General features: G+C 39.9%; 1 protein-coding gene across 2 annotated transcripts in view; it reads right to left on the minus strand.

Moving 5' to 3' along the window:
* Positions 1 to 27,893, minus strand: part of Prex2 (phosphatidylinositol-3,4,5-trisphosphate dependent Rac exchange factor 2) — a 274,501-nt gene that overhangs the window by 170,371 nt on the left and 76,237 nt on the right. For both annotated transcript variants that reach the window (XM_038347373.2, XM_038347374.2), the window contains exons 6-8: positions 17,475 to 17,636; positions 10,104 to 10,237; positions 5,914 to 6,017 (exon numbers count right to left, since the gene is read on the minus strand). In XM_038347373.2, the coding sequence (XP_038203301.1) occupies positions 5,914 to 6,017; positions 10,104 to 10,237; positions 17,475 to 17,636 (400 nt within the window). The remainder of the gene's footprint in view (positions 1 to 5,913; positions 6,018 to 10,103; positions 10,238 to 17,474; positions 17,637 to 27,893) is intronic.

Consider the following 27,893-nt stretch of genomic DNA (forward strand, 5'->3'; position numbering starts at 1 on the left):
ATACACATGAAAATTAGGGAAATAGTTTGGCATAGTTAGAGCTCACTAATAGAACATACATCCCTAACTCACAGGGCTGATATATTACATGTAAGGAAATACTACAATTTAACATGCATTTTAACCATGTCCAAACATAGTAGTAAATTTTTCAAAGAAATAAAATAAGAAACGTTTAAGCAGTTTTCCATAATCAAACAATCAAGATATTAAGTTAACCTTATCTGTCTAATGCTGCCTAAAACTATATTCTGTGTTTCAGAATAAAGAAAGTCTTACTGAGCAGACCGATTTCTATTTTTTAATGAATGTTGCGTGGAGACAAAGTCAGCGAACAGAATGTGTATATACAAGGAAAACACAACAAACAGAAACATATGCCTGCCAGTCTGTTGCTGCTGCACCAGAATGGGATGTACTCTTTGAACCCACACCATTCCACGCAGTAAAAGCAGGGAGACACAGTGACATAAAAGGGGCTTACTAGCCAGTCACTCCACCAAGCGAAGATTCCAGGAAGGAGAAATAGATGGCGGCAGCCTGACTCAGCATCAGCACCCACCAAAGTGACACCATTTGTCTCCCTGAACATCCTAGGCAGCAACAGCAGGTACACCGGGCCAGTCATACCATGTGAAAGGGTTAGGAAACAGGCAGGTGGCACCTGGCTTGGCATCTCTTCTCCAAAGCCACCTACTGTATTATTTTGAGAGGAAGCAGATGTTCTTGGTGGCCATTTCTTTCTCATTAATAGCAAACCACCCCATTATCTTCTGTTGAGTGACTGATCCCCAAGATGTATTCTCACCCTGGTCACTTCTACATCAGTCAAGTTAGATCAGATATTGGTCTGCATTTTAGATATGTATACTAAATCTACAGAAAGCAAGTTTTCATCATACAGAATCTCAATATTTTGCCTTTTTTCCCTATTTGTTTGTTTTTCAAGACAGGGTTTCTCTGTATAGCCCTGGATAACCCAGAATTCACTATGTAGACCAGGCTGGCCTTGAATTCACAGAGATATACCTGCCTCTGCCTTCTGAGCACTGGGATTAAAGGTGTGCTCCACTACTACCTGGCTCAGAATCTCAAATTTTTAAAATGAGCTTTTGGGTTTTCTCATTTTTACATACTATGTTCATATTCAATTAAAAACAGCAGAACCTCAAAAATCCACGGAAGATTATGGATTAACTTTTATTAGTTATGGACTAATTTTTATATTCAAGAGATTATAAAAATAACTTCATAATTATACTACACTTTTTACTGAAAATTTTTTTAATGAACCAGAGAAAATAAAACCAAAGCAATTTTTTCTATTAATAGTATTTGCAACTCCTTTTTGATACTTGTCACCTGACAAGGTCTTTACACATGGAACTTGCTCTGTTGCTTAAAAGACCCCACATTCCCACCTACATTATCTCCCCTATAATCACACCCCAGAGAGAGACATTTACAAAGGGCATATTAGGTCAACATGAGAAATACTGGGTCTATGTTAAAACAAGCACAGCATATTCTTCTCACAGAAAACAGTAAAATCACTCAATACTCTGCTTCTAAAGCCTGAAAGAATCAATTTGCCCAAGCAAGCAATTGCTTTTAAAATACAATTGCCATACAAGCCGTGTTTGGAAAAATCAGATTGTACCAAAGGACTTTAAACAAATTAGCTTGTGTGGGCATACAAGCACACGTCATGGATGTTTGGTGCCTGTTAAAACCAGAAGAGGAAGCTAGATGGATCCCCTAAACCTGTACTTAACACAGTTGCAACTGGAGTTATAGTTACAGCATGGGTGTTGGGAACCCAACTTGAGTTCTTCTGACAAGTAGCAAGTGATCTTAACGGCTGAACCATCTCTCCAGCTCCATGTCACGTGATTTTAAATGGAAGAATAATGATACTCCATTTAAAGTTCAGATGAGAATTGTTTCCTATTGTGTTTTTAAGTAGCATTTGTAATTTTAAACTTATATGTAGTTCTTACATATATGTACATATACATACACACATATACACACACTCAAAACTGAGTACAGATATTTCATAATACAATTAGCATATATTTTACAAAATAAGCAGTTGCTTCTCAGTTTCTTTAAAATACAATACTATATAAGTAGCTATACAACCACAGCACATTGTTCAAAATATTCACTGTAATAAACTTATCCATAAAGATCATTCTCACTAAGACCAAGGAAAAAGTCAATGGTGCTGTTTACTTAGTGAGTTTTGTTTAGTTTTGATTTGTTCTATTGCTAGGGATCTAACTCAAGGCCTCTCCAATGCTAAGTATGCATTCTGTCACTGAGATATACCCAAGGCTCTTTTTCCTATTTAATAATTAAAAATATCATCAAATGAAATAACAATTGGGTGATTAACCCAGAATTTAATAAGCTTCAATGGACCTGAACTAATTTTTGAAGATGTCCAAAAGAGAATGGAATTTAAACTCCTACTCATTAAATGTGGAATGTTCAAGTTCAAAAATTCATGCTATCTGATTACTTATAAAGCCAGAAATGTTCAAAAGGCCAAACCCAAACCAATCATTAATGACTTTGAAGCCATGTGAGCAGAGAATTCCTTCCATTTATTCAGCACAACTCCACTGAAGGAGATGGAGTTCCTACAAACTGAGCCATAACAAATCTCTGTGAACACAGTGGTCGTCATTTAATACCACTTTCATATCACCAAGATGGAAAATATCCAACTACTGTACACACAAGCTAGGAAATAGGCGAATCACCAAAGTGTTTGGTCAAATATCAATTACTAACAATTATATCTCCATAATGCATTCAATGCTCACTTTGATGATAAACAGTGAATGAAAATGTCTCAATCCTAAGAAAAAATTTAAAACCACAACCCATTCATAGGAATACTTAACATGAAGAAAATTAGTTTAGAAACAAATCTTTGATTCTATCAAATAATGCAAGAAAGAATTCTGACATCTCACACAATGTAGGACATTACTTATGACCAAAAAAGAAAGACTCAAATATCCATTTAAAACTATAACAAGTTGCTCATCTCTTAACTCCTTGAATAGTTAAATTTTTAAATAACATAAAATATTAAGTGTATCAGAAAAGACTATGCATTTGCAGTCTAGTTAACAATGTAAATCTGTTACATTTTTATTAGGAATGTATTCAGGGCACTGAGACAACTCAGAAGGTGAAAAGCTTTTGCTACATAGCCCTCACTTCCAGAGCTCAGTCCCCAGAACTAAGAGAAGAGAGAAGCTGACTTCTGAAGGTTAGTCTCTGACGCCACATGCATGCCATACTCACAGGCACATCATACACATGAAATAATAATAATAATAATAATAATAATAATAATAATAATAATAATAATAATAACAATAATTTCTATTTAAAAGCAAAGCTTAATATTGAATATATTCAATACCTTAGGATGGTTCTAAATATTTATGTAGAAATAGTGGTTGCAAAATTCTCTATTTTATTAATTTATTTTTAATATTTTAATTGATTTTATTAGCTATGCATTTTTCTCTGCTCCCCTCCCTTGCTATCCTCTCCCATTGTCCCCACGCTTCCAACTTCTTCAGGAGATGTTGTCTTTTTCTACTTCCCATGTAGATTAGATCCATGTGTGTCTCTCTCAGGGTGCTCATAGTTGTCTAGGTCCTCTGGGATTGATGGGGGACTCTCATTGGTTAATAAAGAAACTGCCTTGGCTTTTTGATAGGGCAGGATTTAGATAGGTGGAGTAGACAGAACAGAAAGCTGCGAAGAAGGCAGTGAGGCAGACACTTCAGGCAGATGCCGTGCCTCTCCTCTCTGAGACAGTCACCATGAAGCCAGCCACCAGGTCATACATGCTGAATCTTTCCCGGTAAGACACTACCTCGTGGTGCTACACACATTACTAAATATGGGTTAAAGCAAGATGTGAGAATTAGCTATTAAGAGGCTGAAACTAATGGGCCAGGCAGTGTTTAAATGAATACAGTTTGTGTGTTGTTATTTTGGGTGTAAAGCTAGCCGTGTGGGATCCGAGCAGGATGAAAAGCAGCCCCGCAGCTCCTCACTACACGGGATTGTGGATTGTAGGCTGGTTTACTTTGCTTTATGTCTAAAAGCCACTTATGAGTGAGCACATATGATGTTTACCCACTCCCGACCCGGGGAGGTACTGACGGAAAACAACACTACAGGACTCTTTAAAGGCCCTGTAGTTGGAATGAGTGCACTTTAAAAATCTCTATTTTAAAATGATTGGGCTTTTAAAAATTACCTACGACAAAACAGAGCAGTAATGCACTGATTGCCCAGCCTACCCAGGGATCTAGGTTTGACACCCATCACAGCACAAAGCAAAACAAATGGAAAAGTATCCTAAGACTAAAAGTTGCCAGTCTTATCACATTCAAATTTGATCACTATATTAAAACCTGCTGTTTGCCCATTGAACTAGAAATCACACTTTTAAAAAGTCAACAGCCTTCATTCATTCTTTCTGTCAAACCACATAAATATACCAGTTTGTAAAAGAGATTTCAGGTGTACTATGATCCCTGGAATCTCAGTCATATTTCTACTATTGCTTTTAATATTGTTAAAATACTTAATAATATTTAATTTAAAATATTTAATAACGTCATGAACAAACTAACAGCCCTAGCAGTAATCCACTAGAAGGAACTAAACTAAAGCCACTGAAATGAACGCCAAAATTCAGAGAATGGGTGAAGGGCAATCTGGCCTCAGACCAAACTACTGACATCCTCACTCAACGTGGAAAATAATGTGCGAGACAATTATTCAAATGTTTTCACTTCGGAAGGACATACTATCAACTCTTCTATGCTATACTATAACCATAATAGAATACAAGTCATTAAACATTATAAACAGTTTATCATAGCTATTTCTCAAGTGGTTGAGAACTTAGTTCAGCAGCAGGGCTTTTGCCTGACAAGTGAAAGGCCCTGGGCTTAGGAGAATAATTGAGTTATATTTTGCAGGTCAATCAAAAGCTAAGTTAGTCTGACACCAAACACAATTATATCTTCAGCAAGTTTTGAATCAAATCAGTGTAATTAGGTGTCTGAGAGCTTCTGCATTTTCTAGAAAGCACTTTGTCTAAACGTACAGTATATAACAATCCGAAATGTGACTAGAATTCAAGTCAAATAAAACGTTGTTCCACTTAATTTTCCAACAGAAATTCCAGGCATGCTCGAAACTTTATCTCCACCCTTTCCATTTTGATCTAGATAAAGTATAGTTGTTGAGTTGGTATGGATGGCAGCAGATAAGCCTGATAATATTTTCCATTCCTCATCTTACCCAGTGTCCTCATGCGGAAAGTACTTGGCGGGGGCACGCTCAGTTTGGCCCAGATTTTCAGGAACATAGGGTATCATTTAAAATCTTAGCTCATTGAAAGGAACTGAAAGGAATTACCAAGGAAACCAAAAAAGAAGAAGAAAGTTGATGTAACAACCCAAGTGGCTTGTGGAAAGAAGAAACCACCGCTAAAACTCAATCCCACCACACTGCTGTTTCAAGGCTCTGGATGCTCCCACTTCCCTGTCAGTGTCCCAGGGCATGGACGGCAAAGACTCATAAAATGAAGGCTAGACCCTGCTCCAAACCAAACACCCAAATACGCCACAATGACTTAATTCTCAACTCTGGCTTCATGTCTTATCTTCTGAAATATTGATGGCATTTATTGCTTTCTCAAGAAAAACTCTACATTGGAATTCCCCAGCCATGAGAGGATGCATGCCTGCATCTCACCTGTCCCCATCCTCAACATGTTGTTACAGCCGACGAGACACTGCTAAGAGCTTATGCAGGGCAGTCAGAATTCTACCTTATGGGGAGTTCACCAAGTGCACTTACCTGTGCCATCATCCACATTTTCCACTTCCATCACCTCAGTATTGATCCGACCTCGAAAAATGTACCGATGTCCATCTGTGGATGCCTTGCTATTCTTCAGCCGTCTGAAACAAATGAAACCACAAAGCTTTTGTTTTAAACTTAATGCAAGATGGTGTGTTTTAAAAATTCTTTGAAAAATGTCTCTGATTGGTCAATATCATAAAAAGTTGGGGGCAGCCGATTTTACTCAACCTTCACATTCACAATGGTGCTGGTAGGTTGTGATTCAGGCTGGGGGGCAGAGATTTGTGAAGCAGGATCTCATGTATCCTAAGCAAACCTAAAATAAGCTATATAGTAGAGGATGACCTTGAACTTCTGATCCTCCTGTTTCCCTTCCCAAATGCTAAGATGACAAATATGTATGATCATAGCCTGTTTCTTGATACTGGGGATCTAACCCAGGCTTCCTGCTTGCTATAAAATTACTCCACTAAATAAGGTACATCTCCATCCCCTTATATATGAATTTAGACAGACAGACAGACAGACAGACAGAGCAAGCTTTAGGCTAAAGACTGTATAGCAGCAGTGATGTAATTACACACATTTCCTCAACATAAGACTTCAATGCTGTCAAACCCAACTGACAGATGCTGAAAGTCAGTGATTATAATGCCACACTTGAGGTTGAGAACTCAAAAATCACATCCTTGATTCTCAATTTTAGGTAAATGAGAATATTTCCAGTTTTTTTTCAAGACCTGTTAAGTAAACTCAATTAGTTCTTCTGATTCCTCTTCAGAGAAACTAGCCTGCTGGAAACTCATAAGTCAAGCAATACTCAGCTGCAGGACTATGTTTCCTGAGGGCTGGAGATGACTCATCGTTAAGACGATCTGCTGCTCTGGCTGAGGACCTGCTTTCAATTCCCAGGGCCTTCATGGTTCCTCACAACCTCTGTCATCCCAGCTCCAGACAATCTGGCACCCTCTTCTGACCTCACCGGGCACTAGGTACACACACAGTGTACATACATGCAGATAAAACACTTAGACACATGAAAAGAAATAACTCTTTAAAAACATGGCTTTTGTATTATTTTATGATATGATCATGGTATAACTGTTTAACAAGTCCTTTACTACATTTGCAATACTTCTAAAAGTACCGTCTACTTTTATAATAATCTACATTTTTAAACTGAAAAATACCTAACAAAGCAAGAGCTCCACCCAGGTCTACAGATGAACTTGTAACAGGGAATTCCAGAAACTATTAGGACAATCAAGCAGGGGAAAGTTGTTTATCTTTTACACAGTAAAAAAAATCTCCAAAGATATTCAAATTTAAAAATTACTCAAGTCAATCAACAGACTTTAATTGGCATCATTTTTAATCTGACTCAATCACGGAAGTCTGCCTGGAATTTGATCCTTATCATCCTGTGCTAGAACAGCTAGCCATGCCATGTCTGTCCACTAATGCATCCCCGTCTCCTCCCCTCTAAGGCCCGACCTTCCCTGAGGGAGCAGGAGGACACTGGAAGCTGTCTCCATATTCCTTCCCCTCCCCTGCCTCCTTCCATGGAAAACACAGCACAGCTGGCTTTTCTTTCCTGACGCCCATCAGCAGTCAGCAGTCTTTCATGATGGCTAAACACGACTAATGAATTCATCTGACCAGAGAGCCTGTGGCCCCTAACCAGCAGCACCTCACACTTCTCGTGTCCACTTGGACTGCAGTCTTTAAATGTGTTCTGCTATGATTCCTTTATAAATCCCATTAATCAGAAATTCAGGCCAGGGAACCTATGAAAATCTAAATAATAGAATATCAGACATTCATATACATATTTGGTTCACATTATACATTTACTACAGGTATTTTCTAAGCAATAAATATGTGTAAAAGTTTTCCTCTGTTTAACAATTATAATAAAATTTTCTGTCATTTCATCATTTGTATGTTTATATTATGTATATTAATATGTATAATTATGTTATGTATACAGGAGACTGTATGTTTTACAAGACAGAAAACAGGACCATGATATCATGAGAGGACATCTCTTGGAAACTGGAATCCTTTCTTTCAACTGCTATCACATGTAAATGGCTTAATATAATTGAAGAGAGTTTTGATCATAGATAAAACAATTGTGGCTACTCACACATACACTAACATAAAACACATGCACACACACACATACTCATATGCATGCATACACATTCATAACATATACACAAAGCACATACTCACATTCAATACAAAAAACACACAGATAACACACACTTCCTATACACACAGACACAACACATATACTCACATACACACACATTCACATAAGACATTAACAAGCATGAACACACACAAATGCACATTCTCTTATACACGCACAGAAAGACTACATACGACATGTGCACAAAGGAATGATCCATCATGGGTTCCTATTTTTAAAGCTATAATAATGTACCACTTTGAATTTTGAACAGGTGACATTGATTTATAATATGTAAATCTGATAAGTAGATGAAATTGGGACATCTTTACTTTCTCAAGAAAATGACCCTACATAAAAATTCAGACCAATTTTGTGCTGTGTGATGAAACTGAGCTTTTGTATGTGTTCATTCCATCGTTACTGTTGTCTGACTGTGTTTGACGCTACCAGAACTAATGTACAGTAGCAAAAAGCTGCAAACCATGCAAAAGCCTGGTGATAGGAAAAGATGTAACAAACGGTGATTAACTGAATAGGATAGAGTCAACCAATAGGATGCTGTGAAGCAGTGAATAAATGAATAAACTTTTGCTGTATGGAACTGAATATACATTTAAGAAACTAATGACCAGAAAAGATAAATAGAAATATCTAAATATGCTTTGACACTATCTTTGAAAGTTACCAAGTGAAACTATGCACAATCTTATTCATTGGCATTACATGCTATACTGTAAATCATTTTTACCCTCTTCTTTACTAACACTGATAACATGAAAAGAATCCCGAGGGGAGATGGTTAATTTAACACATCGCTTTTCAAAGAAGGTGAGTGGAGAACTGAAATGAATGCACCGAGTCCCTGGTTCTCGTGATCACAATATTATGGGACGTGAAGGAGGCTCAGGTTGCTCTGCTCTCAAAGTAGCTCGAGACCTCAAAGGCCTATGCTAGGTGAAGCCTGTAAATAGACTTGGATGCTCCTGGTTGAAGGAATAGACAGTTCATGCACAGGCTTCTCTAATTTTGGAGTAAAGAGGCCATCCATCTAGTTGAACGGTCTCAGTCTTCCTAATGCTGTAACCCTTTGATAGTTTCTTATATTGTGGTGATCCCCAACCTAAAATTATTTTATTGCTACTTTATAATTTTTCAACTGGTAGGAATCATGGTGTAAATTATGTAATCTGACATGCAGGATATCTGATAAGTGAACCCCAAAGGGCTGAGACCCCCAGATTGAGAACTGCTCATCTGCTTATCTCCATTGGTAGCCTGTGCAGTCCAGGCTGTGCATTCGCTAAGGATATCTGCTATACACATAGTAGGGTTCTACCCCAGTAAAACTTCTCAGTTGATTTCTCCATGACTGTAAGACCACAGAACATTGGCATTTTGTACACTGACATTCATTTTGCAAAAGCTCCAGATATGATGACCACATAGATAAGCTCTCAGGTTGGGATGACTCAAATGTCCTAACTGTTGGTGCTAATGAGCTCCGTATACAGACATGGGGCTGATGGCTCAAGTGTAACAGGGAAGGGAATGTGGGCCCAAAGTTCTCCACATGCCAACCATACAAATTTGGAAAAATAATGATGAGAGGAGACGGGAAAGGGATCGAAGCTAAGGCTAAGATAAGGTGCGCTGTGAGTGGTGAATGGGGAGGCTGGGCGAACTGAATCTCACATTGCTCCGACTCCTGCAGATGCGGGAGGAAATGGCTCAGAAGCAGAATGAGGCCAGAGAGAAACACACCAGCATCTTCCACAGATAGGCCTCTCTTTGAGAGAGCTGTGGGGGGTTGTGCAAGGGTTGCACACCCAGGTCAGGACACATGGAGCCAGCAGAGAGAGCAGGCAAGGGAAGCTGGGGTGAAAGTGTTATAGGCAGGATGAGTTCTGGGATTCCTGCACGAACGGGGAGCCTGTGAGACGGAAGGAAGGATTTCCAGAGTGTGACTTTATTTTTACAAGCTTACCTGTGTTTTCTTTTGCAGTACACCAACAGATTATCAAAGAGAAAAAACACCCGTTCTTGAATATTTCCAGAAGAAATTTTCATTAAGACTCCCCACATCAGCATCTCTGTGCAGGTGTCGGTAATATTGGATCCCTGGGTGAGGAATAGAAAAGATGCATTGTCTGATTAGCTGATTTCGATAGTCTTTGTAGTGCTGGGATCAATGAAGCGCGGCATAAAGCCAGACAAGCACACTGTGCCACAACTGAAGCCCTGATGGGATGTTTGTATGCAATTATTCGCTTCTAAATTTCACTTTCTTTTTATTAATGTGCAATGTGCACACAGGACATCAAACGAGTTACACTGAACAGCATCTCTCTCCCATCAGTCCTCAGGTCAGTCTACAGAGAGACTCTGGGTCTATGGAAGACAACTGAAGTTTTAACAACAGACACACTAAAACAGAAGCTGGGGAAGCCCAGGAGGCCTAAACCCTACAAAAAGAACTATAGACAACTAAAAAGTGCTGGGGTATAGGGGTGGGAAATAGTCTTCCCTAGTTAAGAGCACACTAATTGGTCATCCAATATCAAACATTCAGCCCTGAACACTCAGGTGTAACAGGGGAAGAAAACACGTGTACACACACACACACACATACACACACACACACACACACACACACACACACACACACACACACACATCGATGCAATAACCACAATGAAAAAATGAAGTAGGCCATGAACTTCAAAGACAACAAGGAGGGGTATATGAGAGGATTTGGAGCCAGGGAAGGGAAGGGGGGGGAATGACATAATTACACTATAATCACAAACATAAAGATTTAAAATGACTAAATTATTAGTGTGTATCAATTTAAAGATCGACTCTAATTACAGAGAAGAGGGGAAAATAAATAAAAACAGAAAAATGGACTGGAGGATAGCTTTAGTGGGTGAGAGCTTCCTGCCCAGCACCCAAACCAGGTGGCTTTAACTCAACTCCAGTTACAGGGGATCCAGTGCCTCTGGCTAATTCCTAAGAAGCAGATGCTTTGAGCGGAGAAGTACAGCCAGAGAGAAGCAGCCATCCCCAGGCATCAACAGAAAATAGCTCTGTACACCACCACTGGACTCCAACAGGAGCTGTGTCTGTTCTCACTGCCTGCTAACACTTCAGTCTGTTCGCTAGCCAGCCACTGGGTGCATTGAGTCAGATTTAAGAGACCACAACAACAACAAGGAGCACAAGTTTTCAGTAGATCTCTCTGTCTGTCTCTGCAGCAAGACTATTTCAGCTTTAAATGTATCTGGCTTCTTTTAAACTGAAAGCCAATCACTGGTTCTTGTGTAAATCAGTATTTCTATCTTGTGGTTTTGCAATTCAGTATTCAGAGCCTTAACTGCAGTTTCATATTTCCACAATAATTACTGGTATAAGTCTTAGAGTCAACTAAAGTAATAAAGTTAAATGAAAACTTAAATCTATAATAAGAAAGTTCTAAACAGGAAATTAATGAAGAGAATGTTTTTTGTTTACTTGATTATTCATGTTACAAACATATGTAGTCTTAGGAAGCCTCTTCTTTGAGCTTCTTTTCTTTCTGACAGTTTACATACATATGTAAATCTTTATACAGCTTCATCCACCACCATGTGTTCACTGAGCACAAATTACTGTGAACATAAACATAGGTTTCAATCCGATAGCATGATTTCCAACTACTTACTTCTAATTAGTAGTCTCCTCATCTTAGGAATGACCAGAGTAAAATTATCATATAACAAAAGGATACTTATCAAATTGCTTATATAAGTTACCCTCAAAATAGTATGGAAACGGCCTTTCCTAGCAGAAATTTCACAAAAGGTACAGAATACATCCTCTTTAAACTACCCTTACTGTAACACACATCAGCCTAGTACAAAGGGTCGCTGCCATGGTATCCAACCTGGACTGTTAAATAAATATTCCAAGTAAGTAATTCAATTTATATATTCAGACACTAGTAAATATTTCCATATGACATAAGGCCTAAGAATGTATTACCTGACCTGTTGTTTATAAAATAATTAAAAGCATTTTATATAAAATTGACCTAACAACTTATTCAAAGTGTTCTTCGGTAGCAAAGCCCTCAGGCACTTTTTTTCTTTTAGGAGCTATATAAGTCTGCCTTTCAAACTGCTTTTTTAACATTACTGAGTGTTTCTTCAATAGTGCAGAATGTCACTTAGCCTGGCGAGTACCTTACCTTTATGTTTACAAGTAAGGCCAATATTTAATTCTAAACACATACCTATTCCCTCCCAAATAGGCATTTAGTTATTGAACAACTGTGAGTAGACACTTTATCCAGAATAGTAACTTCAAGCAATCTGCTAGACATTTTCTCCTGCAATAAATTTCTACAAAGACGCACCTCCTGTGATATAAGACTATTAATTAGCTAAGTGACTCCCACTGAAATTAAGCTATGTTATAAGTCCTCCCTTCTTTCTGTATGTCAGTCACAAAAGACTAAAGAGAAACGATAAAATCTTGGAGTACAGAAAAGAGAAAGAACTCTTTAAAAATGCCCCAAACTCATGCCATGCCTTGGCCAAGATCTATCAAATACAGTCCCACTCAAACTGAAGAAGCTGAGTAACTTGGTGAGATGGGAGCTTGGAACATGGATCCTTTCAGGATGCTGGAATTTCGTGAGCCCTCTGGACACTCTCACAGAAAGAAAACTCTTAAAAAACAGGGAGTCAAGTACAACATGAAAAACACCACAGGGTGATCATCTAAATTTGCTAGAAAATATATATACCACACAAAAGATGCATTTGATTCATCCTTTTGGGTTTCACACTGTAACTTCAATAGTTTAATGTAAGGCTAAATCAAATGAATAATAAACTCATTTTACCAGGAAAGCATTCCCAAGTTTCCCACATTTAATAAAATTTTATGTGGATTCATTTTTTGTGTCCCTTTTCCAAAAGTACTTATCCTCAAATAAGAGGAACTACTCGTAGCACAGTTCTTCCTCAAGGTAGAAGATACTCTATTTATCAAGTTACCTGGAGGGGAAACAGAATGGTTTCACTGGCAGCTTCTGGAAGATTCAAACTCAAGAAGTAATAAGAGAACATAGCTTCAAGTCAATTGCAAACTAAATCAAATGTAACTAGCAACCAGATTTTAGCATCAAGGACTGATTTCAAAACAGCCATGTAGAGCTGGGAACATGCCTGTGATATTAGGAGTCAAATCTGAGTGGTCATTAATAAACCTGGTCTACATAGCAATTTCCAAATCAGCCTGGATCACAGCATGAGGTTATTTGTCAGAAACAAAAACAACAACAGCAAAATATAAAATTGTATCTCCCCATGTGAAAAGAAATCAAGAAATGTCACATTTCCCTTCTGCTTCTTTCCTTTTTAAAATATAACAACCTTCATTATTTTCCCCCAACCATTCTAAATTAATGATTTCTTCTCTTATATTTTATTGGGATTTTCCCCACATTTGCAAGACTACTTCCAAATAAACCCATCAAGGACTTTAAGCTGAGTTACTAAACAATGACATGTTATTCATATTCTTTTATCAAAACACTTCAGTATGAATCTAGAACATATAGCATAAACCACAAAACTGAGCCACCAAAAGCAGACTGGAACTCAGAATGAGTTCTAGGGAAGGAGTCGATAACTCTGATTAAGCTCCTCGTGAATTTCTTGTTTGAAGTATATTAACTGTTGACATATGAGTTCAGTAAGCCTGGTAGATAACTTGGAGATTCTCAGCTTTATGGCTACATCTCATTGACTCATTATCAAAATACAGTAGGCACTGTCATTCTCCCGGGAACTAGTATAACAAACGGCCCTGAAAAGAGGTACAACGTCAAAGATGAACAAGCAAAACATGACATCTTCTTGGTCATAGTTACTGCATAAGTGCTGAGAAAACCCTAATTTCTTTAATGAACTTACAGCCAAACAGCAGGTAGGAAGCAAAGCTACTTCTTAGAATCAGCTATATTTTTCTTAATTGCCAATTTACAAACCGAAACCTCAGCTTATTGTTTTGAGAAAGTGGGCAAATTAAACTGTCCTAACTTATAAGTCAACAAAAAGGGAGTAATAACTTTAGGAAACATTCACACTCACAGCCACAGTTGCGGCTAACCCCCCAGAGGCCCGTGTCCTGAGACTTAGTATGATAACTTTGAGGTGGTAGAGTCTTTAAGGACAGGGAGTAGGGAATGTAATTAGATCAGGACACTGACCTCACAAAATGTGAAGCAGATCTTATGGGACCAGGTCAGTTCCTACGAGAATAAATTACTAACTGGGAGCCTGGTCCTTCTTCTGCGCCTCTACTTTACAAGTGACTTAACTCCTCCTCATGCATGCCCAGACTAAACACCGAGTCTCCTCAAAAGCTTTTCTTTCCTCATTGTTTCATATGATTTGAGAACAAGAAATTTCAATTATTTATGTAAATTCTACCTACATACATGTATAAATGATCATTTATTATCACAAAGTTCCAGGTGGGCAAATTATTGTGAGAATTTATTATAAAACCAAAACGTTTTGCAAGGCAGTAATGGTGATGTCTTTAGTCCCAGCACTCAGGAGACAGAGGCAGAGGCAAATGAATCTCTGAGTTGGAGCCAGCCTGGTCTACTGAGCAAGAAGTACTAGGACAGTCAGGGCTATATAGCGAAACCCTGTCTCAAAAAAAAAAAAAAAAAAAAAAAAAAAAAAAAAAAAAAAAAAAAAAAAAAAAAAAAAAAAAAAAAAAAAAACCAAAAACTAATAAACTAAAATAAAACATTTCTTTGATGGGACAGTGTGACCCTGGATAAGTGAATAAGAATTTCCACCCAAAGTTGGAAATAGTGCAAATCCATCCCTTGTGAAGCACAGGTGCTATTCAGGGCAGGAATGCTACGTCCTTGAGGGGTTCATGCGAGACGTGTAAGAGTTTCACAAGGAGCTCATTTTTAGCATTTACCCCAAGTTTCTAACTACAAAAACCCTACAAGGGACTCTGCCACCTTTGAATGTCATCGTTCTACCTACAACAGAACTTGGACCGTCCTAACCGCACAAGAGTCTCAACATTTATCGGCAACTACTACCAACAATCTGAAGTACCTCTTGAAATTATTCCTGTTCTCTCAGGGCAGAGTTAACCCTGGGCTTCTACGGAGTACTCTTAGAAGAGTAACATACCCTAGTCCCCTTTTATAAAGAATTAATAGCTCACCTCATCATTATAATGGGCTGGGGTACATTGCCGGACCTTATCAGAAGTTAGCAAGCAAGTGGCTCAACCTCTCTCTCTCTAAGTTTCATCCTTCAAAGTCCTGAACTCTCAATTCTATAGCCATATCTCATTTACTGGTTATCAAAATCTTCTCAAGAAGACAGGGCTCAGCACTCTGTTTGGAACTAGCCAGTCTTTTCAAATGCTCTGCCTCTGACCCAGTTGAGTTCTTGCTGGTTCCCTGTATGCTTAGCAGAACTGATGAATCTCCACTCCCTTCCTCGGCTTCAAGACTCAGTTTTTAGTATTGTAAAACTCAGGGCTGGCAGCCAGCTTTCTGCAACTATAACAGATACCTGAAATAAATCAGTGGATTGAAAAGGAAAAGTTTGTTTCTCATTTCATGTATCCAGAATTGCAATCCTTTGCCACGTGGCCCCATTGCTTTGGTCCATGGTGAAATTGAACATCGTGGTGGAACTGTGTGTGGGGATGGTTTTTACCTCATGGAGGAAAGGAAGTAAAAGGGAGAAACAGGAAGACCACAGCACCTCAACGGTCTCATTAAAGGCACCCTTCCCAGGCCTCACCTGAAAGTACTACCAGCACACACTGGGGAACCAGCCTTCAACATGCATTTGGGGACATTCAGGTCACAAATTATAGCAACTGACCTACTGCGAGCTACGTGCAAAATAACACAACCCAAGGCTGTGCAAAACAACAACAGTGTTTAAACAAATCCTTTCTCTGTGGTAGGCTCATTTTTTAGGTTGCACACTAGAAGGAAATGAAATTACAGCAGCAGATTCCACCGTTCTGAAAAGAGTCTCTGAAGTTCTTGTTGTAGCGAAAGGCCTTGCAAATTACACAGACAAATCCTGCAAGTTTAAGAGAGTTGGTTTTTCTTCCAGCATTTGACTGACAACAAAATTGCAAAAGCAAACTTGGCTCCATTTTTCTCAGCCCAGCAGGACAACCACCCTGCAGGAAAGGAATTATCATCATGAATCAACTGTAAAACACACAGCCATTCTCCCTGATTGAAAGAGGCCACATTCACACTGCAGGAGGGTCATCCTGAACACTCCCCATGGAAGAATAGAGATGCAGGGGAAGCTAAGCCAGACCCCAGTTCACACTTTCAATGACTCATAGCAGGGGGTGACCAAATAAGAAGATTGCCCCAAGTCAACGTTGATGATTTCTTTGCATATCTGGCTGAATATAATTTTAGGTCTAAATAAAAACTAACAAATTGAAGATAAAGTTAGTTAACGACAACTCCCCAAGGATAAAAGTACTCTCTGGATTTATGTGATTTGTACTTGGCTATCCATTATCATTGCTGTTTATATTTTTTATTACCCTAATTGCTTACTTTATCATAGTAAAAAAGAGTTTGCTAGCCCAAAGTTCATATTCATTTAAGTTACGGTCATTTCAAACCAGAATTTTAGGTTATTTTTATAGCAGAAATGCAGGATTTCATTCCTGTGGAGGAACTGAGACTCAACATCACCAGTCACCATAGCTAGAACATCTGATTCTCAACCAGGATCTTCATTTGCTTTTTGATCTTAAAAAATAAAATAAATAGAAAAGCATTCTTCAATGACTCATAAAACTCAACTTTTCATTTTGACTGGACAAATAAGACCAAATTATAGAGATTTCCTTTGGTTTAGAAATGAAGAAATCAATGCACAGAGTGATTAGGTAGGCTCAAAATGAAATCCAGCATCAAGTTTCCAATTTAGGAGTCTAAAAATGGTATCACAGTACATGCAATCCTTTATTTTCCCAAGCATTCAGGTTCTGTACTTGTTGATTAAAACCAGGACAGGAAAAAGGGAACTGTGCTACCCTCAAATTCTGAAGTGCTAAAGCCTGGAGGCACACAGTATTGATTGGTTCCATCACAGATTTCTCAGGTCAAGATGACCTCCATCTTACACATGTGTTAAAATAATAAGAAAAGCACTTTCAGGCCGACTATGGTCCATGGGCTGCTAGGAGATGACCACGTGTGGTTCCCTCCATTGAAAAGAAGCCCCGCATATGACTCCACAACTACAGGGAGCTGAGAAGATGAGCAAAGAACACGTACCTCCCAGCCTTCAATGTGTGACTGCCACTCCTCTAAAGCTTCCAGTTTCTCCATCTGTCTCTTGGCCTCATTTATGTTGGAACAGACAGCTTTCATGGCTTGGAGGGCTTCCATCAATGCTGCGTAGTCACCGTGTTTCCGTGGAGTCCGCTTCAGTAATTCCTGTTTATACACAGAAAACAAACCACCCTTTGATCTCCAGCTCTGTGGTACACCAGGTTCAGACTGACCAGGAAATGCAAGCTACAAAGACGGTGACAGCCACGCTGCTAAGTGACATCATCAACTCCACTAAGATAGAGATCAAAGGCAAAAGGTCAAATCAATGAGTAAGCATGACTTAAATGCTCATTTTTGTATTCATTGTGATTTTTCCTCAAACTTAACTGCAGTTTAGAACCGGTACAAGGTTTCTTCTCTTGCTTAAATCACCAAATATCTCACCTGAACCATATCAAAGTTTAGAAATCTGACTTTTGTTATAACAGAAGCATATCAGTATACATTAATTTTCTTTTCTTAAGAGTCTTTACCAGGTCTTCACATAAATAAGCACCACAGTTTCAAAACTGAATCGAATTGATATTTCTAATATCTTTTGAAAAACTATAACAAAATACCATGAATAAAGCAACATTTGTATATATTTTCTACTCTAGCAAAAAGCATTAATTGATCAGTTTCACACCATCCTATCATTAGGGGAGCAGTATGTGTCACCCCATCAGTTGCTTCTTGTTCCTTGTTCATTTATATTTGAAATGAAAAGAAAAACATAAATAAAAGTTCTATCCCCAAAGCAGAAACTAAGACTTAAATAAGGATGCTTCTTTTCATTTCAAATATCAAAAGCAGAATAATCTGTAATATTTTAAGTATATTAAATGGTCTTCATGGCTGTTCTTTAGACGCACAAAGCTAAACATCTTCACCCACTGTCTAGACAGATGTGACCACACTGTTTTTTAATTAGTCATTTGTTTCTTTATGGCAGTTGTCATCATCAAGGCACTAACACCATTACAGAAACCCTGAGGCGGAATTTCAGATTTTTTTTTTTTTTTTATTTCTTGACATGCAATGGGAAGGCAGGCAGTTCTTAGCTGTTTCACTGTTGAATACTTTGAAATAAACTTTGACCTTGTGCTTGATACACATCACACTATTCCCAAGATGAAGTTGGAATTTTAATTCTGGACCCCAAATCCATAAGAGAGGCATGCAACCTCAAAAGTAAATTCTCAGAAACAAAGACGCTTTAAAATTATACGAAATGTGGACCTCAACCTTCAGGACAGGATGCGGGTCCCTGGAATGGTACCCAACACTAATCTGAGGACTTGAAGCATGAATTGGATACATGTGAAATGAACAAAAACCAACGACTCCACCGGTCACTCACTCTCAGATTCTGAAAGTTCTTCACTACATAATCCAGTGCATTTTAACGCTTTCCTCTGAATAAATAAAACCACTCAAAAAGAATCCAAGATTAATTTTTCAATATAGGCCTATCTGTATATATAAGTCTTTTTCATTTTTTTGTGAATGGAAATCGCCTTCCCAAAGGGCAAGGAGGTCACCTCTGCTTCACGTTTCTCAACTACTCTCTTTCATGTAGATGTATCTATGTACCATAGATATATGGGGATGTATCTCTCTATGATGCATTTTTTAAAAAAAAAATAATTAAATTTAAACACGTAAGGTCATCCCTACTCAGCCATGAGTGATTAAACACAACCACTTGTTTATGATGTATTCTTAACATTCCCTTCTTGCCCTTACAGTAGAGAAAATATCTGGAATCCCAACAAGAGATCAGGGATAAGAGCAACTATGGGTGCATAAGCACACTGAATCTCTTAGCAGGAGGTCTGCAGGGATGCTCAGAACATCAGAACATATAGAACCATGCTGGTATTGATACTGCAAGTTATAGGCTGTGCCAAAACTTTTCAGCTGAGGTCCCTGCCTTTGCTTCATAAAGCTTTTCACAGCTTAGCCAAGCACCTCTAGACCAGTTTTGTAAGACAAAATCCTTCTTTAACAAAATGCTAAAAACATTTTTATAGGCTACAGAGGTCCATAAAGTGTCTGCCACACAAGCATGAGGACCCAAATTCTGATCCCCAGGGTCTGCGTCAAAATCTGGGTGTGGTTGTCTGCACCTATAGCCCTACTGGTAAGGGTGAGAACAGAGACTCCAGAACCCCAGGTACTCATTGGTCATCCAGTTCAGCAAAGTTGATAAGTTTTAGGCCCAGTGAGAGAGAGAGACCTTGCTTCACAAAAACAAAAGTAGAGAGCAATTAAGGAAAGATACCCTGAAGGCAGATAAGCACCCTGACAGGCAGACAGCTAAGGAAGGAGGCTATAGGTAAACAAGCAGATGGTAAATTTCTGGATTCTCTACCCAGAACAAAGGCTGTGTGCAACACAGCTCCAACACACACACACACACACACACACACACACACACACACTAGCAGCCCCAGACATTCCCAATGCTGGTCCTAGACATGTGTCAATTCTCATGAAGCTGTGTGCCTAGCAGTTCCCTCTTCTTGGTATACATTGACCACACCCAGATAAAGGGAGAGGTCCCTGCTCTTAACACCAAAACAATGAAAACCTTCAAGCCATCCCTGGGGTTTGGGTTTCTGAATCCCCTTGGCACTTATTGGGAGTCTTCTGTGGGTATGTGTGCTTTTTTTTTTTTTTTTTACTTCTTTAGCAAAGTTTGCTGCCTACCATGTCTGAGATGCTCCCTGCCTAGACAGAAAGATTTTTGGAAGACTTGCCTGCAAGTCCTTCAGAGGATCACCTAAATATTAAGGTCAGGATAAACTGAGTCAAGCCATGAAAGCATGGCATGGGGCAACCACTGAGTTTTCTGGCATCCCTTTGCCATCCTGGAACAGGAATACCACCACTGCTACATTTAAGGAATGATGGAAACTGCGGGCTGGTCATTTTATTTTTCCCACTTCTTTGATAGAGAACATTCACTTTCAAATTTAGTTCTCCTGCCTTTGTTTCAGAGAGCAAGAGAATTCTTTCAGATAGCTCTGACCGAAAGTGCCATGATTTGTACCTACTCCTTGGGCTGAGCCTACAGATCTCTTACAAGTTAGTCAGGAAGCTGGCTCCAAAGAGATTTTCTGAACTTTACTCCTCATGAGATTGGATTTTTTATCTTTATCCTAACAACCACAGTTTTCTCTGACTGGTCAGGATCTTGTTAGTCTTCTCTGACTGGGTAGAAGCTTGTTAGGATCTTATTTAGTCTTCTCTGACTACATAGGATCTTGTTGGCATCTTATTTGGTCTTCTCTAATTGGATAGGATCTTTTTAGGGGCTTAGATAGTCGTCTCTGACTACATAAGATCTTGTTGGCATCATATCTAGTCTTCTCTAATTGGGTAGGATCTTGTTGGCATCTTACCTAGTCTTCTCTAATTGGGTAGGAGCTTGTTGGCATCTTACCTAGTCTTCTCTAATTGGGTAGGAGCTTGTTAGGGTCTTGTCTAGTCTTCTCTGACTATATAGGATCTTGTTGGCATCTTAGCTAGTCTTCTCTAATTTTGTAGGATCTTTTAGGGTCTTATCTAGTCTTCTCTTACTGGGTAGGATCTTGTTAGGGTATTATCTAGTCTTCCCTGACTACATAGGAGCTTGTTGGCATCTTATCTCATGTTCTCTAGTTGGGTAGGATCTTGTTAGGGTATTATTTTGTCTGACTTCCAACATTCTTTACTTAGGGTCTTAGCTCCTCTCCCCTAAGTCAGAAGAAAAAGAACCATTCTAGAGCAGTTAGAAACCTATTGGGATGTTAGGTAATATGGAAGCTATCTCTCACCCTACCAGAGTTTTGACCAGAAGTCAGCTAGTTCCTCCTTCTGTTCTATATCTGAAATAATCGGAGGGGGGAAGCAGGTGTAAATTAAAATCTGAGAACTGGAGTTGAGGGGCCTAATCAGGAGACTACCTTAATAGAGCATAAAGCCTTCTACGAAGATACTGTCTGGGAACAACTTTTCTGGGGTTCATACTGATCCACTAGTAGCCAAGAAGTGTGATGCTGTCTCTGTGATACTTTCTGACTCCTCTCACATTAAGGAGGATACCACATCAGTGAAGTATGGCTCAAACTCTAACCCAGGGAAAGATGATGTGGAAGAGGGAGAGTGATTAGAAGAAAACCCTTCACCCAAGAAAACCCAAGTAGTAAGTGAAAAGCCTCCAAGGATCTATCCTGATCTCTGGGAAGACCAAGACCCACAGACACTTGCATATGCTCACCACCATTATCCCAAGGAAAAACAAAGTAAGTATTCTTGTACTCTCTCAATACCCAAAAGGGCTGTTTCCTCTCAGGTGGAGTTATGTTTGTCAAGGCCTCCTCTACCTTGGCAGAACTGAATGACTGTGAAGTTCTATGGAAGATCCACACAAGGGTGATCAATACTTTGAACTAACCCAGATATCTGAAGCATGGCACGAAGATGTGATGATGTCATTAGTACAAACATTACCCTTCTGGAGAAGAGAAGAGTGTTAGATCAGGCTCTTGGAGGAGGAAGGAAATGAAAGTAGACATGAGCTTCCCAATGGGGTATGAGGCTAGACCCTCTCAGAAGTCCTTCTGAAATCCAAAAACCACATGAAGGATGGAAAGGACATTTGTTCTGCTGTGTTATGGAAGGTCTGAAAAAGGCTAAAGTGAAAACTCCTTCCTAGTGCCCGTTATACACTACAGGAAGACAAGGAGGGCTGCACTGGGAAAATATACCAATGTACCCTGAATCCCCGGAGAACACAACACTGAAAGCCACACTTTTGACTCATGCAGCTCAGACACTCATAAAAAGCTCCAGACACTAGTAGCTGTCCCAGACAAAACAATATCAAGTTTTTAAAATTTGTTCAAGTCACAAACTCCGTCTTTTTTTTTAATGACAGAACCATGAAAAGAAAGAAAAAAGGACAAGGACCAGCATCATGGGCAGTTAGTAGTCACTACAAGAGTCAACCAGAAAAATGCTCTCCCTTCCCTCCCCCCATACAGTCTAAGCCTAAGGCTTGCTTCCTCTGAGTGCAAGAAGGTCACTTCCTGTTGGGAATGCCCTCAGAGACTTCTTGAACCCTGATTCATCTGTAAAGGAAATCAATGGCAGCACCACTGCCTCCCAGCCCAGCTGGGCTTCATTCCTTTCCAAAATGATAGGTCTGGTGATGAAGGGGCTTTCTATACTGGCTCCTATCATGTTCAGACAATCTTGAAGAGCCCTGTGAATTTGGGACTGCAAGAAGCATAAGGTTAGATTCATGACTGACTGAGGAGTTTGATTATTAGCTTTGACCCTGCACCCTGGTTCCTGATCCTGAAGGTTTACAATTCAGGGTCTATTAGGCCAACCCCTAAAATGTTATTTCACTCAACTGTTTGTTTGTTTAGGGGGAGACCTCGACTTTTGTCATTTCTTTTCAATAGTTCCCCGTACCCTGTCTCCACTGCTGAGAAGAAACCTTTGGCCTAGACTCAAGGTCAGACTGCTTCTCCCTCCAGGGCAGAACACTATTGCTTGTCTCCCTGGAGAGCAAAGTCAAGGCTGCAGTGCAGACAGATGGAAGTACAAGGCTTTAGAGGACACTAAAATGGCCTATCCTGTAGTCATATATCATCGTAAAGTTCCTGCCTATTTTCTTGATCAGAAACAATTTCAGAAGGGGATTTATCTCCATAATTCAAGGGCTAATGAAAGAAGGATGACTGGTTGAATGCTCTAGTATGCAGAACATCCCATCCTTGGAGTCAGCACAGGACCTAACAAACGGAAGTCAGTCCAGGATCTCTGTATGATCAATGACAGAGTGGCTCCCATCCATCCAGTAGCTCATAATTCTCATACTCTTCTCAGCTAGATTTCCCTAATAAGACTCATTAGTCAGTGCTAGATATGTTCCCTTTTTTGTTTGTTTTTCCAAACAGGGATTCTCTGTGTAGCCATGGTTCCTAGAACTCAATCTATAGATCAGCCTAGCCTCAAACTCAGAAAGCTGCTTGCTTCTGCCTTCCAAGTACTGATATTAAAGTGTGCGCTTTTGCTACCACCACCACCTGGTGGGTGCTGGATCATAAAGAACCTTTCATATTCATCTCACTTCAGCCCATACTCAGTTTCTATTTGCTTTTGAAGATCCCACATGCAGAACAGGATAAGTTACTTGGACTGTCCTATTTCAAAGGTTTTGAGACAGTCTGTCTATTTGACTGAATTCTTTCCTGAGACTGGATGGGATGAACTTATCATAATAACCATGTAGATGGTCTCTTATATGAGCCAACCAAAAGCCTCATATCCCAGAGAAAACACCCCTCCTTATTTCCTAGCTGACAGGGGCTACAGGGTGTCTTGGGGGAAAATCCCAGCTATACAAAGCAGAAGTTGCCTACTTGGGCCTTGCCTTTCCAAAAGGGCCCAGAGCTTTAGGACCAGAATGAGTCTGACCCATCTTTGCCTTCCTTCTCTCCCAAGCGTGCTCACCCAAGCCTTCACACCGATGAAAGCCTTTCAGGAAGTTATAGAATATTGTAGAATGTAGCTCCCTGGATAGTCAGTGCTGGCTACACTTCTAAATCAGGCCCGTAAGGGGACTCAGTCGCAAGAATTCACCAGAGTTGAATTGCGGAGTCCCAGCAAGCCTTCCAGAAAACTTGAAAAGTCATAAACCAAAGCTCCTGCCTTAGGCTTGCCTAGAGAGCCTAAGTTTCACCTGTACGTAGCTGAGAGACAGGGAAGAGCTCTAGGGGGTAGTTACACAACACATGTTCCATTTCCTCAAGTCATACAGATAGCTAAGGAATTAGATGAGGTAGCAAGGCGCTGCTCTGGATGCCTGGGAGCAGTTGCTACTGCCAGACTCCAGATTCCTGGAGCTCAAAAGGTTCCCGAGGGCTCCTCCTCAGAGTTCACGTGTCATTACACTGGGTCATTCTGAAAAGTGTGAGAAACCCTCACTTGCTCTCAGCCTTCCTAATGCTGAGGGCCTTTAATACACTTCCTCATGTTGTGGTGACCTCCAATCATAAAACTATTTTAATGGCTACTTCATAACTGTAATTATGCTATTGTTATGAATATCTGTATTTTTGATGGTCTTAGGCAACTCCTGTGGAAGGGATTGGAGCCTCAATAGGGGCTGTGACCCACAGGTTTAGAACCACTGCAAATCTACCTCACAAAACGTTCCCTAAATATCAGACCCTCAAATGCATATTCCACACTTTCTTTATCCATTCTTCCATTGAGGGGCATCTAGGTTGTTTCCAGGTTCTGGCTATTACAAATAATGCTGCTATGAACATAGTTGAACAAATGCTTTTGTAGTATGATGGGGCATCTCTTGTGTATATTTCCAAGTGTGGTATTGCTGGATCCTGAGGTAGGTTGATCCCGAATTTCCTGAGAAACCGCCACACTGATTTCCAAAGTGGTTGCACATGTTTGCATTCCCACCAACAATGGATGAGTGTTCCCCTTACTCCACATCCTCTCCAGCAAAGGCTATCATTGGTGTTTTTGATTTTAGCCATTCTGACAGGTGTAAGATGGTATCTCAAAGTTGTTTTGATTTGCATTTCCCTGATCGCTAAGGAGGTTGAGCATGACCTTAAGTGTCTTTTGGCCATTTGATCTTCTTCTGTTGAGAATTCTGTTCAGTTCAGTGCCCCATTTTTTAATTGGGTTAATTAGCATTTTAAAGTCTAGTTTCTTGAGTTCTTTATATACTTTGGAAATCAGACCTTTGTCTGTTGCGGGGTTGGTGAAGATCTTAAGAGTACTACTCAGCAGTAAAAAACAGACATCTTGAATTTTGCATGCAAATGGATGGAAACAGAAAACACTATCCTGAGTGAGGTAACCCAGACCCAAAAAGATGAATATGATATGTACTCACTCAAGTGGATTCTAGCCATAAATAAAGTACATTGAGCCTATAATATGTGATCCTAGAGAAGCTAAATAAGAAGGTGAACCCAAAGAAAAACATATAGTTATCCTCCTGGATATTGGAAGGACACAAGATTGCCAGGCAAAAATTGGAAATTTGGGGGGTAGGGTGGGGTGGGAGTAAGGAGAGATGGGGAGAGAAAAGAGAGAAGGGAAGGATGGGGAGAGCTTGGGGGCATGGGATGGTTGGGATGGAGGAAGGGTGGATATGGGAGCAGGGAAGTATATATCTTAATCAAGGGAGCCATTTTAGGGTTGGCAAGAGACTTGACTCTAGAAATGTTCCCAGGTGTCCATGGAGATGTCCCCAGCTAGTTCCTTGGGCAGTTGAGGAGAGGGATCCTGAAATGGCCCTATCCTATTGCCATACTGATAAATATCTTGCATATCACCATAGAACCTTCATCTGGCGATGGATAGAGAAAGAGACAGAGACCCATATTGGAGCACTGGACTGAGCTCCCAAGGTCCAAATGAGGAGCAGAAGGAGGGAGAACATGAGCAAGGAAGTCAGGACTGCAAGACAGTGTGGCTGATCTAATGGGAGATCACCAAGGCCAGCTGGAATGGGACTGATGGAGCATGTGATCAAAACAGACTCTCTGAACGTAGTGGACAATGAGGGCTACTGAGAAGCCAAGAACAATGGCACTGGTTTTTGATCCTACTGCCTGTACTGGCTTTGTGGGAGCCTAGTCTGTTTGGATGCTCACCTTCCTAGATCTAGATGGAGGGTGGAGGACCTTGGACTTCCCACAGGGCAGGGAACCCTGACTGCTCTTTGGACTGGAGAGGGAGGGGAAGAGGGATGGAGAAGGAGAGGATATGGAAATTTTTAATAAAAAAAGAAAAAATATATTAGACCCTCATAGTAGAGGGACCTGATATTACTCTCCAGACCTGTCTAAGCCTGAACCTAGTCATCAACCTTTCAGAAAAGGAAGGGAAGCCTCTCCAGTCCTGTCAGGAGGTCCTTACAAACAACTACGTAGCCCATCCTGGTCTCTCAGATCACCCCTGACTGGTCCTCTAGACAGAGGGAATTTCTTTTGTGAACGAAAAATCTGACATGCAGGAAATGCTATAATCACTGACCTGGAAGTGCTTGAATCAGGACCAATATCCCCAAACTCAACTACTCAACTAGGCAAGCTGAAAGCACTTATTTCAGCCATAGAACTGTCCAAAGGGAAAAGAGTCAATATTTATATACACAGATTTCAAATACAGCTTCCTCATCCTCCATGACCATGCAACCACATGGAAGGAATGTGGCCTCCTCCTAACGACAGCTGAGATCCCTATCAAGTAATCCCAAGAAATTCTTAGGCTCCTGAATGCAATCCGTTTGGTCACTCTGGTAGCTGATATCCACCCACTGTCCTGGATATCAGAAAGGGGATGACCCAGAGGCAAGAGAAGTAGGACATCTGACTCTGAGGCCAAGAGGGCTTCACTGGAATACAAGGAATGCTGTACTCTGGGAGGAATCTCTGTTGCCTTTTGAAAGAGCCAAAAAACTCCTCTGAGAAACCAGCTTTAGCCTTTAAAATCAGACATCAGCAATGATGGCGGCTAACATCTAACCACTGATTATTACTGCTCTACAATGAACGTCCTAAAGTCCCTCATCTGATATATTTTTGGGACAATGAAGCATGCTCATACTGGCAAAAAGAATGCTCAAGAAAGAAGGCCTAAAAGACACAATCCATCAGATAGTACAAGGATGGGAGATCTGGCAGAGACATAACTGCTGTGCAATTATATTCTTGTACACTGTAAAGACTTGTCACTCATATTGGTTTAATAAAACACTGATTGGCCAGTAGCCAGGCAGGAAGTAATGGTGGGGAAACCAGGAAATCAGACTAGGAGAATTCTGGGAAGAGGAAAGGCAGAAATGCAGTCACCAACCAGATGCAGAGGAAACATGATAAGAATGCTTTACTGAGAAAAGGTGCCAAGCCATGCAGCTAAACATAGACAAGAGAATTATGGGTTAATTTAAGTTGTAAGAGCTAGTTAATAATAATCCTCAGCTAACAGGCCAAACAGTTTATAATTAATATAAGCTTTTGTGTTTTTCTTTGGAACTGAATGGCTGCAAGACTGGGCGGGACAGAAACTTCTGTCTACAAATGGCACTAAAACTTCTGGCAAAATACCTTATCATAAAACTTATAGGCTTGGGGAAAGTCATTAATGGCACCCAAGTAGTGCTGTTAAGACATTGCTGGGCAATCTTACCAAACCTGATCCAGGGGGACTATATTGACCCATAATTAGAGAGTGAGCTCTGGCTGTGTTCAAAAAAGAAAGAGACTCTGACTTCAGTCACACTTGGCCCTTGGTGCCTATCCTCAGAAGACAAAATTCTGGTACACTAGCAAGCACATC

The sequence above is a fragment of the Arvicola amphibius genome, chromosome 11 (genome assembly GCF_903992535.2).
Source record: "Arvicola amphibius chromosome 11, mArvAmp1.2, whole genome shotgun sequence".
NCBI classification, from domain to species: domain Eukaryota; kingdom Metazoa; phylum Chordata; class Mammalia; order Rodentia; family Cricetidae; genus Arvicola; species Arvicola amphibius.